Source organism: Phyllostomus discolor, chromosome 3, assembly GCF_004126475.2.
Source record: "Phyllostomus discolor isolate MPI-MPIP mPhyDis1 chromosome 3, mPhyDis1.pri.v3, whole genome shotgun sequence".
NCBI classification, from domain to species: domain Eukaryota; kingdom Metazoa; phylum Chordata; class Mammalia; order Chiroptera; family Phyllostomidae; genus Phyllostomus; species Phyllostomus discolor.
In genome coordinates this window covers 114,849,419-114,861,632 of record NC_040905.2, presented here as the reverse complement: position 1 = coordinate 114,861,632, position 12,214 = coordinate 114,849,419, and the positions used below count along the sequence as shown (strand labels likewise).

The following is a 12,214-nucleotide window of genomic DNA, read 5'->3' as shown; positions in this document are numbered from 1 at the left end:
CAGTGGGTTTTGTGCTACTCCAGAAAAAAACAAAGAATGAAATCAGGCAAGGAGGTGACCAGTGACCATGGAGGGTGACCTCGGTGACATACCTCAGACATACACCATGGTTCCAACTGTGTGGGGCAAGAGGGGTGTCCATTCTATCCATGAGAGCACAGGAGGGGATAAACGTGGAAAATTCCAGAAAGGAAGGGCAGGGCCAGCCTGGCAGGAGAGGTGGTACACACACTCCCTGGAGCAGAGCATGAGCTGCCACCGGAGGAGTCGGATGAGAGGGGCCCACACGGGAAGCGGCAGAGCCAGGCCAGGCCCCAGTCATCCCCCTGACACACACACACACCCTGCCAGGGACAGACGTCAAGCACCTTGGAAACAAACCCAAGACTCACCCCGTCCACCGCCTCCAAATCCAGGCGCAGCTGACTCTGCAGTGAATGCAGCTTGGGCAGCGGGATGGCACCGATGTCGCTGCAGCCCCGCAGCCCAGGCAGTGTGGACATGCCCCGGCCTTCCAGCTCCTCCTGCAGCTGCCTGAACTGGGCCTCCACCTCTTCCTTCTTCTGCAGTGCCAGCTGCCGGGCACTGTCGGCCGCCAGCGCACGCTCCTTTGCCTCCTTGGCCTCCCGCTGCCATGCGTCACAGGCCTGAAACCCAGGAGGCTGCAGAGGCTGGCGTGGGGGAGGGGGCGCCCTGCACGCGCAAGAGTCTCCCTGAGTCCCGGCCCCTCCCCAGAACTCACCTGCTTCACTTGCTGCCAGGACTCCTCCCACTGCCTGATCTTCCTCTTGGCTTCCTCTAGCTGCCGCCTGACCCGAGCTAGCTCAGCACAGCTGGGACTTGCACTTGCAGAGGACGCGGAGCCAGCGTTCAGAATGGGGGATGGGCTGGGAGAGAAACTGCCGGAAACAAAGTCCCAGATGCTCCCAGGGACACCATTCAAACCTGAGTGCGGAGGAGACAGGTGTCAGCCCCAGGCGTGCTGAGACATCACAGACGGCTCTCAGGCAGGCTCTGGGACCTCGGGGGCTCCACCGACAAGGCTGCTGCCCCTGATCTTCCACCCAGGCCCCCTTCCGGCCCCCTGCGGGGTTAAACAGAAAAGAAATTCAACATTTCTGTGGCTGCCTCGTGTGGAGCAGCACTTCGCACACTCTGCTCCCAAAAATCCTTCACACATGTACGATTTTGAGGCCCCCAAAGAGCTTTTGCTTGAAGAGCTCCCATCATAGGGAAAAGTGACCCTTGTTCATAGAGCCACATGTCACAACAGGAGATATTTTGAGAAATGCATCATTAGGCAGTTTCAACACTGAGCACTGCAAAACCTAAATGGTACGGCCCACCACACCCCTAGGCTCTAAGGTAAAGGTGGCAAACACAAGGCCTGCAGGTCATATCCACCCTCCACCTTGTTTCGTCTGGCCCAGAACCTTGTTTCTACCTGGTGGCAGGGCCGAGCTCCTTGTCCCTAGTTAAGGAGTAGTTACATTTACACAGTCCTAAAATTACATTCGGCCCTTGGAAGGTGACCGCAAGGCTGTGGCCCCCGGTGAAAATGAGTCTGACACCCCTGCTCTATGCTAAAACCTTCTGCTTTAAGGATACAAGCCTGTGTGTATCAAGTACTGTACCAAGTACTGTAGGTGACTGTAACACAATGGTTAGGTTTTGTATATCTAAACACAGAAAAGGTACAGTAAAAATACAGTATAAAAGGTAAAAGATGAGCCCTGGCTGGTGTGGCTCAGTGGATTGAGTACTGGCCTGCAAACCAAAGGGTACCAGTTCAATTCGCAGTCAGGGCACATGCCTGGGTTAAGGGCCAGGTCCCCAGTAGGGGGTATGTGAGAGGCCACCACACACTGATGTTTCTCTCACTCCCTTCCCCTCTTTAAAAATAAGAAACTAAATCTAAAAAACTAACAAGATAAAAAAGGATACATCTGTACATGGCCCTCACCATGAACAGTGGCTGCAGGACTGGAAGTGGCTGTGGGTGGGCAGTGAGTGACTGTGGAGGCCCAGGCTACTGCTGTGCACTACCGCAGACTTGTGAACAGCACCCCGCACGCCCTGCCCCACTACCTGCTGGCAGGTCAGAAATGAAGCACAGAAGCTGCCGGGCTGCTGCAGGAACAGCGACTGGGCAGCTGGGCGGGACTGACTGGAAACTTCAGGAAGAAACTGGTTGGGTGGGATGGGCCTCACCACAACAGTGACGCAGGAGGGAGGGACAGGCAGCCTGAGGGGGTCGGGGGATGAAGGTGGAGATGGGGAGGTGAAGCAGCACTGGGCTCTGTCAGGGCGCTGTGGCTTTGGAGCAGTGGCAGGTCGAAGGAACTCTGTGGTGTTCATTTAAAAGAGTGTTGAGCCCTGGCCCATGTGGCTCAGTGGACTGAGTGCCAGCCTGCGAACCCAAAGGTCGCCAGTTCGATCCCCAGTCAGGGCAAGTCACTGACTTGTTTCAGCACAGGAGAAAAAAAATCCCTCCTGAACCACACACCCTCCATCTCCCACAGAAAATTCAGCTCCATTGCAATCACACAGAACCCCCTCATAAGATGAGGTCCCTTGTTGACTGAGAAGCTGGCATGTGGTGCATGACCATTTAGGAACTGAACAGGTATTTTAAAGATATATTTACTTTTTTAAAATATAATAGGTTACATAAAATAACTTTTCCAGTGAAGGAATTATGTAAAACAAGAAACAGCACTGTTTTCTGTTTTTCCAAACCCGCCTGCTCCTGTGTCGGGTCTCTGGCGGCATCGCACCTACGCTGCCACGGAAACTGCGCTGCCCGTGTGTGAGCCAGGCGGGCCACACCTCAGTGTGGTCACCACCATGTTCGGCACGCCGAGGCCCAGCAGAGGCCGACGAGCACACCCTGTCCGAGCACACCCTGTCCGAGCCCCAGGGCACTGCTGTGGAACCGGCAGAGACACGGGCAAGGGGTCACCTGGGAGAAACGCCAAGGCCCACACCACAGAGAGTGTGCAGGGCAGTGTGGCAGATCCCTCAATGGGAGGGCAACAAAGTGGGGGCAGCCACTCATGCCTCGGTTCATCCAACAGTAAACTGTCACTGTAGGGCGACCCCTCCCCCGTGAACCCCAGCTCACCTAGGGAGTTGTAGGTCGAGGCCGAGGAGCCCAGCACCCTGGGCTCCGACTTGAGGGACGGTGGCTGCTGGGGGGGCGTCATAGCCGAGGAGACAAGAGGCCCGGACAGAGGCTGGGAGAGCGAGCTGAGCGGGGAGGTGGACAGGGAAGACGAGGAGTGCAGGGACGGGGAGCGCGCCAGGCAGCCTGGAATGGTGACAGGCTCTGAGCCCCCCAGCGACCTCTGACCTGTGCAGAGTGGAGGGGCCCAGTTAGTGACAGGCAGCAGCAGCCCTCTGCCCAGGAGACAGCAGGCCACACCTCTGAGGGGGCGTGCATCAGCCGGGGCAGGCGCAGACGAGGGGGGGTGGGGGGGGGCAGGGAGTCCCAGGCCTGCAGCAACCACGTGCAGGTGCAGAGACAGAGCTGCCCCCAAGCTGAGATGTGGCCACAGCCCTCAACTGCTCAGACAAGAGGCAAGTGCACAGGACTTGGGACTCAGCAGGGTTCCCACAAAGGCTAGACACCCACTAGGCCCTGCCAGCCTGCCTAGCCACTGGCATGGCAGTCTCAATACTTTTAGGGTCTCCCAGAAGTAGATGAATTTGTATTAATATCAGAAGAAAAAGATGACTTTTTAGGTCAAAGGAAATGATTCAGTATACGAAGTCTGTCCAGAAAAAATTCCAGCCATTGTTAATACAACAAGAACGGTTTGCACTACATCGATGTAACCTGGCAGCCATAGAGAGTGGACTGGAATGCGCATGCGTGAACAGTGACGACTTCACTGTACTACTCAGAGGGGATGTAGATGCCATTGAGTGATGCCATGTGCACTGTGTGGCTGTCCAATTCAAAGTGACTGTGAGTAGAGCAACAAATCTGCATCAAATTTTGCATTGAACTTAAACATTCCTCCACAGAAATTATTCAGATGATTCAGAAGGCTGCAGCTATGGGCAACTGGTGATTGGCAGCTTCATCACAACGATGTGCCCGCTCATGAATCACGGCTGTTGCAGTTTTTTGGTGAAACATCAAATCACCCAAGTGACCCAGCAGCCCCTTACAGCCCATATTTGATGCCCTGTGACTTCGGTTTTTCCTCTAAACTAAAATCACCTGTGAAAGGGAAGATTTTTCAGACCATTGATGAGATTCAGGAAAGTATGATGGGGCAGCTGATGGTGATTCGGAGAATTGTGTGAGGTCCCAAGGTACCTACTTTGAAGGCAACTGAGGCGTCATTGTCCCACATACAATGTTTCTTGTATCCTATATGTTCTTCAATAAATGTCTCTACTTCCCATGTTACATGGCTGGACACCTCCTGGACAGACCTCGTATGTTAATACATCCACCTTCATGCCAATGCAGTGATTAAAGTACCTTAGAAGGCCGAGAAGGCTGGCCGTCCCCACCCCCAATCCCGCACACCCCACGCCCCGTCTGTGCAGCACTGCCTCACTCAGATGGGGGTACACTGAAGAGGTGAGAGGCTGACCCTGCGAGGGCTGCAGGGCTGGGGGAGGGGGAGGGGACCTCTCCCACCCTAGAGCCACTTCAGGGTGGTCCTTGAAAGGAAAGGCCTGGCTGGCCCAGGGCCACCTGACGAGAGCGCCAGGCGTCATCATTCTTACCGGTGGGTCGCAGGTCACTTCCGTCCTGCTCGTCCAGCTCCTTATCCAGGGGGGCAAGGCTTAAATCACTAAGATGCAGATCTACGGCAGCGCCTGTCCAACAAGACACCGAGTTACTGCTCAGAGACACAGACGCTGCAGCAGGGAGCACACCTGGGCTGGGGCTGCAGGGACACCCCGCCTCGGGGCTGGGGGCCGAGAGCGCCCCCACCCGTGCCCCCCGAGGACTTACTCTCCCGCCCAGAACCAGAGCCTCCGGGCGTCCCTGAATCACACGCCGTGCCCGAATCACAGCCTCACCTCCCTGACGTCTGCTTTCTGCCTTAGATTTCTGATCACTGGGTTGACGTTTGACCACGGAAATGTAACTATTAAAAAAAAATTCCGGGAGGACCTTGTCCACAGGAAAACAGTTCACAGACAATGGTGTGAGGCCGCACTGGAACTGACACAGGGACCACTGGCCTCTACACCACAGGTCACAGCGGGGAGATCCCCATCCTGTCTCCACAACCTAGCACTGAGCAGGGTCCCTCCTATCTCCCTTCTGTTCCACTGAGGCCGCCAATGCACCCCAGGCTCATCTGTTAACAAAACAGGAACGGAATGATGGGCCCCTTGGAGCTGGCCCCCCACTTCCCAAAGCTTTCCTCATAAACGCTTTTCTGCAGGAGGGCCCCCGACTCTGGCACAGAGCAGAAAGCTGTCTTGGGGTGGCTGAGGTCAGGTCGGCCTGCCCCCAAATCCAATGCACATCTCAAGAGTTCCTGAGGTCATGCAGGGTCATCTCAGGGAAGGTGTGGGCAAAGGACCCTTGGGAGATGGCCGGGGGGAGGGCCAGCAGGCGCTCCTGGAACCCACCCCGTGAGCCAGAGCTGCTCTCCCCACCCAACGGTAGGCCAGGTCCATAGGCGAGCTTGGTGACATTGAAGATACAGTACACAGGAGTTCTGACGCTAAGCCCCGTTCTCCCCCAGCCCCAACTCTGGGGACCCACTCCCTCCCCCCACAGCACCCCCTCAGAAGCAGGTGGATCTCTCCTGTGTGGCTGAGTCCTGACCCTCTGGTGGCGAGGGCCCCCTCAGCCTCCTGTGATGCCTGGCCAAATGCGCCAGGTCTCATTTCAAGAGTCCACAAAACCACCCTGCCCCAGCCACCAGGGCAGACACCTCCACAGCCCAGGGAATGCTCCATGGGGACCCTGGTCAGACTTGCTGCTCTGGGTGAATGAGCTGGGCTTCTGGAGGCTCCCACCTCTGCCCTGCCCCTAGCTGCTTATTGCTGAGTGTCACAGAGTCCCCTAGAGCATGTCCTACAACCAGGTCAAAGCTGCCCAGAGACAGGAGCCCCTGCCCAGTCCTGACCACGTCCCACACTTGGCTTTGCCCAGATTCCAGACCGAATCAGAGGGACAGCCACGTCCCCTGCATAGGGTCATGCCAGTGCAGTGTGGCCCAGGCTGCAGGAAGGAGCTGCTGGGTTGGGTTTGTTTTAAACAACTGCATTCAAATATAAGAGCTGAGCAAAGGCTAAGCCAAGGAAGAGGATGGAAGTGTCGCTCAAGCAACAGAAGAACCCACCTGCACTGGGGAAAAGGCTGCTGCCTTTTTAAATGAGACACATTTACTGTAATCAGCAGGAAATAGGGTTAACGGATGTGTGACTTCCAAAGAATGTCAGTCCCCAGCACACACAAATCCGTGGGGAGCCAGCTGTGGCACACAGGTCTCGCCCAGACTGGCGTCCCAGGCGGCACTGCTCCTGCCCTGCTTAGTCCCTGTGGGGACCACTTGAGTTGAGGGCAAGGAAGGCTCCTTGCCGACAAGAGGTGTTCCAGAGTGCACACCTGAAAGCCACTGGCTCCAGCCTTTGTGGTGTGAGGCCCCGTGCACACACCAGAAGGCAAGAAGCAGGGGACCGTGTGTCCGGGACTTGAGGGAGCAGAACAGCCGGGCAAGGCACAGGGCCTGCATCTGTCTCCTTGTTTCATCACTGCTGCTTGCAGAGGTGACCCTGACCTGGCCACACTTGGGAACCAGGGCCCAAAGCAGAGAGGAAGGACCATACTCCACCGGCCAGAGAGGGTGCTGAGGGGACACTCTGAGGGCCTCCACTCCCTCCCACACCTAGAGCACTGAGGCCAAGCTGCCAACTCACCTGGAGAACGCCGTCCTCCCCACACTGCTGTCTGTCACCAGGCGCAGTGGGGAGGCACCAGGACCCTGCCCACTCCCAAGGAGAAATTATTCACACAACTCTGGTGGTCTTATCTGGAAAGGCAGTGAGCATTCAGGGGGCTCCATCACTCCCACTTCAACCAGGAGTCCCCAGATCCCACCCTGGGAGGCGAGCAGGTGCTAAGCCTGTGACACTGGCCCTGCAGACGCCTAACTCTGCAAGGACGACTGTGCAGGGAGCAGATGCAGGCCCCAGGCTGGCGGCACCACAAGCTGTCTAGTCCCTGAGGAGGCCATGGAAAGACAACACCACTCACTGTGGCCTCCCGAATGTGACACACACGGCACAGACAGCACCCAATGCCACAGCCAAGGACAAGGCAGTGTGAACGTGGCCTGCCGCCACAGTCTGTACAGAAAGGCCCTCAGGGAGACCTGGCAGCGGAGACACACAGGCAGTCCTGACCTCTGGCCCGCACTTCCCCTCTGCGTGCTCCCTCTCCTTGTCAGCGCTGCTGCTCAAGCCCTTCTCTGCTGCCAGTATCTCTCCCCCCACAGGCAGCTTCTTCCTAACACCCAGGGGCACAGGGGTCTTTGTGTGCAGGGGCTGCTGAAACCAAGCGCCACATGCCAGACAGCTTCAAACACCACAAATCCATTCTCCCAGCTCTGGAGCCAGAAGCTGAGATCAAGGTGCATAGGGCTGCGTTCCCTCTGGAGGCTCCGTTCTGCCTCTTCCAGCTCCGGCTTAGTCAGAAACCCTTGGCCTTCCTTGGCTGGTGGATGCATCACCACGTGGCTGGCTCTTTTCTGTGTCTGTCTCCTCCTTCCTAGGACAGCAGCCACCTTGGATTAGGGTTCATGCTAATGACCTCAGTTCACCTGGATTATATCTGCAATGACCATTTCCAAATAAGGCCACATTCCCAGGTTGGTGGCAAGGGGGCAGGCCTGAGGGAATCATGTTTTGGGGGAACACAGTAACTCACAATAATGGGGATCAACCTGGTGACACCCTCCCATCTGATCCATCCCCTCCAGGAGGCTGTGCTCTGGTGCTTGAATTAGCACCTCCCATAGACCCAGGGCCCAGACCTCTTGGGACCCCTCCACCATCAGACTGTGTCCCGTTGCTGTGAATTCCACAAAGAGGCTCTTCCAGGACACAAACACAGCCCTGCAGGCTCTGCAGCCCCACATGCGAGCCTGTCTCCAGTGGCCCACCCCTTCTTCTCGCCATCCCGTTTCCAGTGTACTGTTCAAGCTGCCGCCCAGGCCTTGCCATCCAGCCCAGTGCCAAGCTCCAAAATCCCTCTGGTCAAAGGCAGCCCCTGCCTGCTGTCGGTCCCTCTCCCCTTCCTCTGGATCAACCTCTGGGCCCTTCCACCCTCCTCAGGAGCTCAGCAGCCCTTCCATGCCCAGACATACATGGTTTCTGGGGCGCTTACCCACAGACACCCCAGACGCCTCTCGGTATGGCTGCATCACGTCCTCCGACCAGAGAGAGGCCCCTCTGCTGTATCGGTGCCTTCTCTATCTGGGCACAGATGCCTCCCTCAGGCTGGTGAACCTGGGACCACTCACTGAGCACGAGCCCCATGGGAGCCCTTAGCTCCTCCTCCTCTTAAACACACACCAGCTAGGCCCCAAGCTCCAGCCATCTCTGCAGCTGCTGCTTCACCCTGACCTACACTGTCCCAAGAATGATCTTGGCATCAGCCAACTGTGTCGTGAGTCCTGCCTCCCCTGGCAGACAGGACACTCACCGTCTTGCTCTACTCTGCCCCATCCTGCCCCTGCCCCAAGCAGCCTTCCCACCCCAAAATGGCTCCTCCTTTGTCCACAAGTCATGACACTGCTATAGGCTGCAGCCTAGCACGGCTTCCATCAGCCCCACTAGTCCTGGGAGAACTCCTGCTCAGCCTTCAAAACCTTCTCAAAGTCCCCCCTTACTCCATTTCTGCACCTTAGACTGGACTGTGCAGGTGCACTGAGCCAGGACTGACTGACATGCAGACTCACCCACCTTCTAAGAGCAAGCACCTGACCGCCCACTTCTTCACTCTGCCCTGCTTCCTCCAAAAGAACGGAGGCCCAAACCCATGCTTCGTGAGCTGGCCCAGCATGTCTGCTCAGTCCCGGGTCCTAAGCCACTGTCCTGGACATGCTGCTCAGTTGGGTCTGAAAATGTGGGTTCCAATCTCAGCACCTGCAGTCCTGGGATCAGGTCAGAGATGACCAGCTTCAAAGCTTGCAGAGTTCCAGAAGCACTTTTTTGAATAACAAAGGCACAAAGGAATGGATGCATGAGAGCAAACTGGACTGCAGGAGCTTTTCTCACCTGTAAGTGATTTATCTCCCCGTGCTCCCTAACCCCACCCCATGACTCAGCACACAGGTGCACCCTGCCTGCTGCCCTCTGAGGTGCAGAAGTGGCACCTGACCAACCACAGCTTGCATTCAGCTTACAAGGCAGAGGCCGCCGCTGCGGGGATGTGTCCTGGCCCACTTTCTAACAAGCAGGGCTAGCATCCTACCACACCTTACTGTTCCCTGAGGTCAGACTCAGATCTCTTAAGATATTTTCTTAAAGGAAGAACTCACTTTTAAAATGGCTTTAGCACTCAAAAGCCAGAAGAACCCATGTATATAAACTGTGCCATCTGACCTAGAACTGGCCTCGCCAAAATCCCAGGCACCACCCAAATGTTAAGGAGAAATTGTCTGGAAGCTGCTGAGTAATGGCCCTGGCGAAGCCCAGTTCCAGACGTGACACAGCACATCGGAGAGGCACCGAGTCCCAGGGTCAGGGGACACACGGGGCCAATAAACACAGCACACAGAATTAAAGGCCAGACTGAGGGACCCAGAGGCGGGGGGTGGGGGGGGCGGGGCAGCTCCCCACACCCACCCGGTACGGGCAGTCCTCCCCCGACCACAAGACAGAGAAACACCTGGCACACCTGCTCACCCCGGGGGCCTGGGTTTCCAACAGTGCAGGCACAGCCAGCGATTCACTGATGAGACCGGAAACCGTCCTCTCCTGGGAGCAAGAGACCCACCTCCGCTAGATGATGAAGGATCCGCTGGCGAAGTCTCGCAGCTGGTGCCCACGCAAGGACCAGAGGGGAGGGCGCCTCTGCAGAGCAGGCTCCTCAAGAGGGCATATCTGCATTAACCTCACCCCGCAGCCCCCAGGAAAACTGCTACCAACCCCTGCTTTCACACCTGGCGCAGGCACCTAGGACCAATACAAGAGGCGGCTGGAGAAGAGGGGAGGCAAACCTGCGGAAGGGGAAAGTGCACGGAGGAGGGAGGCTGGGGAGACGCACCTCACTTGGGGTGTTGGTGCATGGAGGGGGCGCACATGCGGAGGGAGATCAGCGCACCACACCTTGGGGGGGGGGGGCGTAAGACCCGCTCCGCAGCTTCTCGTTAGAGGACCCGCAACCGGAGGCGCGAGGCGGAGGATGCTGACTCACGATCCGCTGTCGCCGCCGCCGCCACCGTGGATTCAAATAGGGCCCGCGGCCCTCGCCCCGCCCACCCCGCGCCCGCCGCGCCCACGAGTGACGCAAGCCTCAGACGCGCCTCGCCCCTGGTCCCGCCCCCATTACGAAAGCCACAGTCGGGCACCGTTCACCCCGTGCGGAGCCACGGTGCCGGGGGGGGGGGGGGGGGGGGAGACGGACGGACGGGGACGGACACTCAAGGTTCCTGCTGCCCTTTGCTGCCAGTCTCGCCCGGCAATGAACTCCTTCGGTTACTATTTTAATGGTCACTATTTTAATCTGAAGCCTATTCATATGAAATGAAAGATAAAGGAAATAAAATCTGTCAAATGGCCCTGAAATGACTCCATTAAATCCATTAAATGCAGAAGAGTTGGAAAAGGCACCCGCTTATTTTTAGTTTAAATGAATGAATAATTTTAAGATGGATTTTTAAAAATTCAGTGCATTAGTAATGACATAACCTGAATGAAACTGTACTACAGGAGAAAACAATAGAGTCTACCCCTGTCAGCGCCAAAGCCGGTGCAGTGGACAGTCGGTCCTGGCAGTCCTCCACAGTAGAAAGGGCTCTCGTGGGGTCAGAGGGCAGTTCTGAGCATTCCACTGCTTCCCATAACTGGGGCAGTAGTAGGATATAACTTCACACGTGACCTCGGGAGGGTGAGCAGAGAAAGTGTGAGGATGGCACTGACAGCAGAAGCTCACTGCCGTAACGAGAGACCAAAAACGTGTTACCCTGAACCTGTAAGTGGAGGCAATGTTGATCCTGAAAAAATTCACCTCTTCACCTTCTGGTAGTTGGTTCAAGAAATGTTTAAGTCAGTGAAAGAACACACAGCAAGATGGTCAGTGACATACTTAGGCTGAGGCTGCCCCTTAGGTATTGAGACAATGGCTGGAAAAATTACTAGAAATATGCTAACTCCAATCGTAAACCACCACCTGTCCCGAGATGCCACTTTCAAAGCATAGATGCACCTAGTTATATTTTTCACTCAGGTGAGCAGAGTTGAACAGGAATTTCATTTTCCTAATTAATTTTCTCTTATGCTCAAATTTTACTACTACTACCTTCATGTTGGAAAAACTAAGCTTTATGTTAAAACTTTTGTGCTTACCCATAACGGTACAATTCTGTGCTGCCCAGGCCCAGCCTCTCACTGGGCAGCAACCCCCCGCCCAGCTAACCCCAAGACGGAGGACTTGGGTCTGCCACAACACAGAGGCCTCCCAGAGGTTCTCCATACCAGGACAGAGATGAGGGTGAGGGTCAGCTGGACAATGCAGACAGCCCTCCACTGGTGCCAGGCGCCCCACCGCCCTGATGTGGCCTGAGGGGGCCAAGGGGGCAGACATGGCCCACCACCCCCAGGACTGTGTATCCATCCTGCTCCTTGCACTGCCACGACGACCCCCACCTGCGCCCACACCCCCATACAGGCCACCAGACAGGTTACTTCCCAGACTGGCTCCAATCCCATTGGTCATCAGTCCACAGACCCTCCATGACTCCTAGCAGCTAAGGACCCTCAATAGTTGACAGCCATGCCTACTGCCTCCTGGCCGCATCTGCACCCCCTCTTTACCCTTGTCATGGTCCCCTACCTTCTGGTGCCCTCACTGCCCCCAACTCCCATTTAAATTCCTCTAAAGCCTCCCATTCTCTGCCTCGCCCTGGGGCCTGTGCCGCTGCCCCCACCTGAGGGCTTCTCGTCAGCTCTGCAGCACCAGACTGCTGCTGAGGCAGGTGTTTCCACGACCACATGCGATACAGCC

The 12,214-nt window shown here is 56.5% G+C and overlaps 1 protein-coding gene across 10 annotated transcripts in view; it reads right to left on the bottom strand.

The window, feature by feature from the left end:
• Positions 1-12,214, bottom strand: part of UNKL (unk like zinc finger) — a 48,622-nt gene that overhangs the window by 3,175 nt on the left and 33,233 nt on the right. For 6 of the 10 annotated variants that reach the window (XM_036021092.1, XM_036021087.1, XM_028508931.2 and 3 more), the window contains 4 exons: positions 4,747-4,839; positions 3,125-3,352; positions 743-945; positions 393-647 (listed from right to left, as the gene is read on the bottom strand). In XM_036021092.1, coding sequence (XP_035876985.1) covers positions 393-647; positions 743-945; positions 3,125-3,352; positions 4,747-4,839 — 779 coding nt within the window. Of the gene's footprint in view, positions 1-392; positions 648-742; positions 946-3,124; positions 3,353-4,746; positions 4,840-9,985; positions 10,235-10,255; positions 10,436-12,214 lie in introns of those variants that run through there. The other 4 variants (XM_028508945.2, XM_036021094.1, XM_036021089.1 and 1 more) reach the window with 4 other exon arrangements.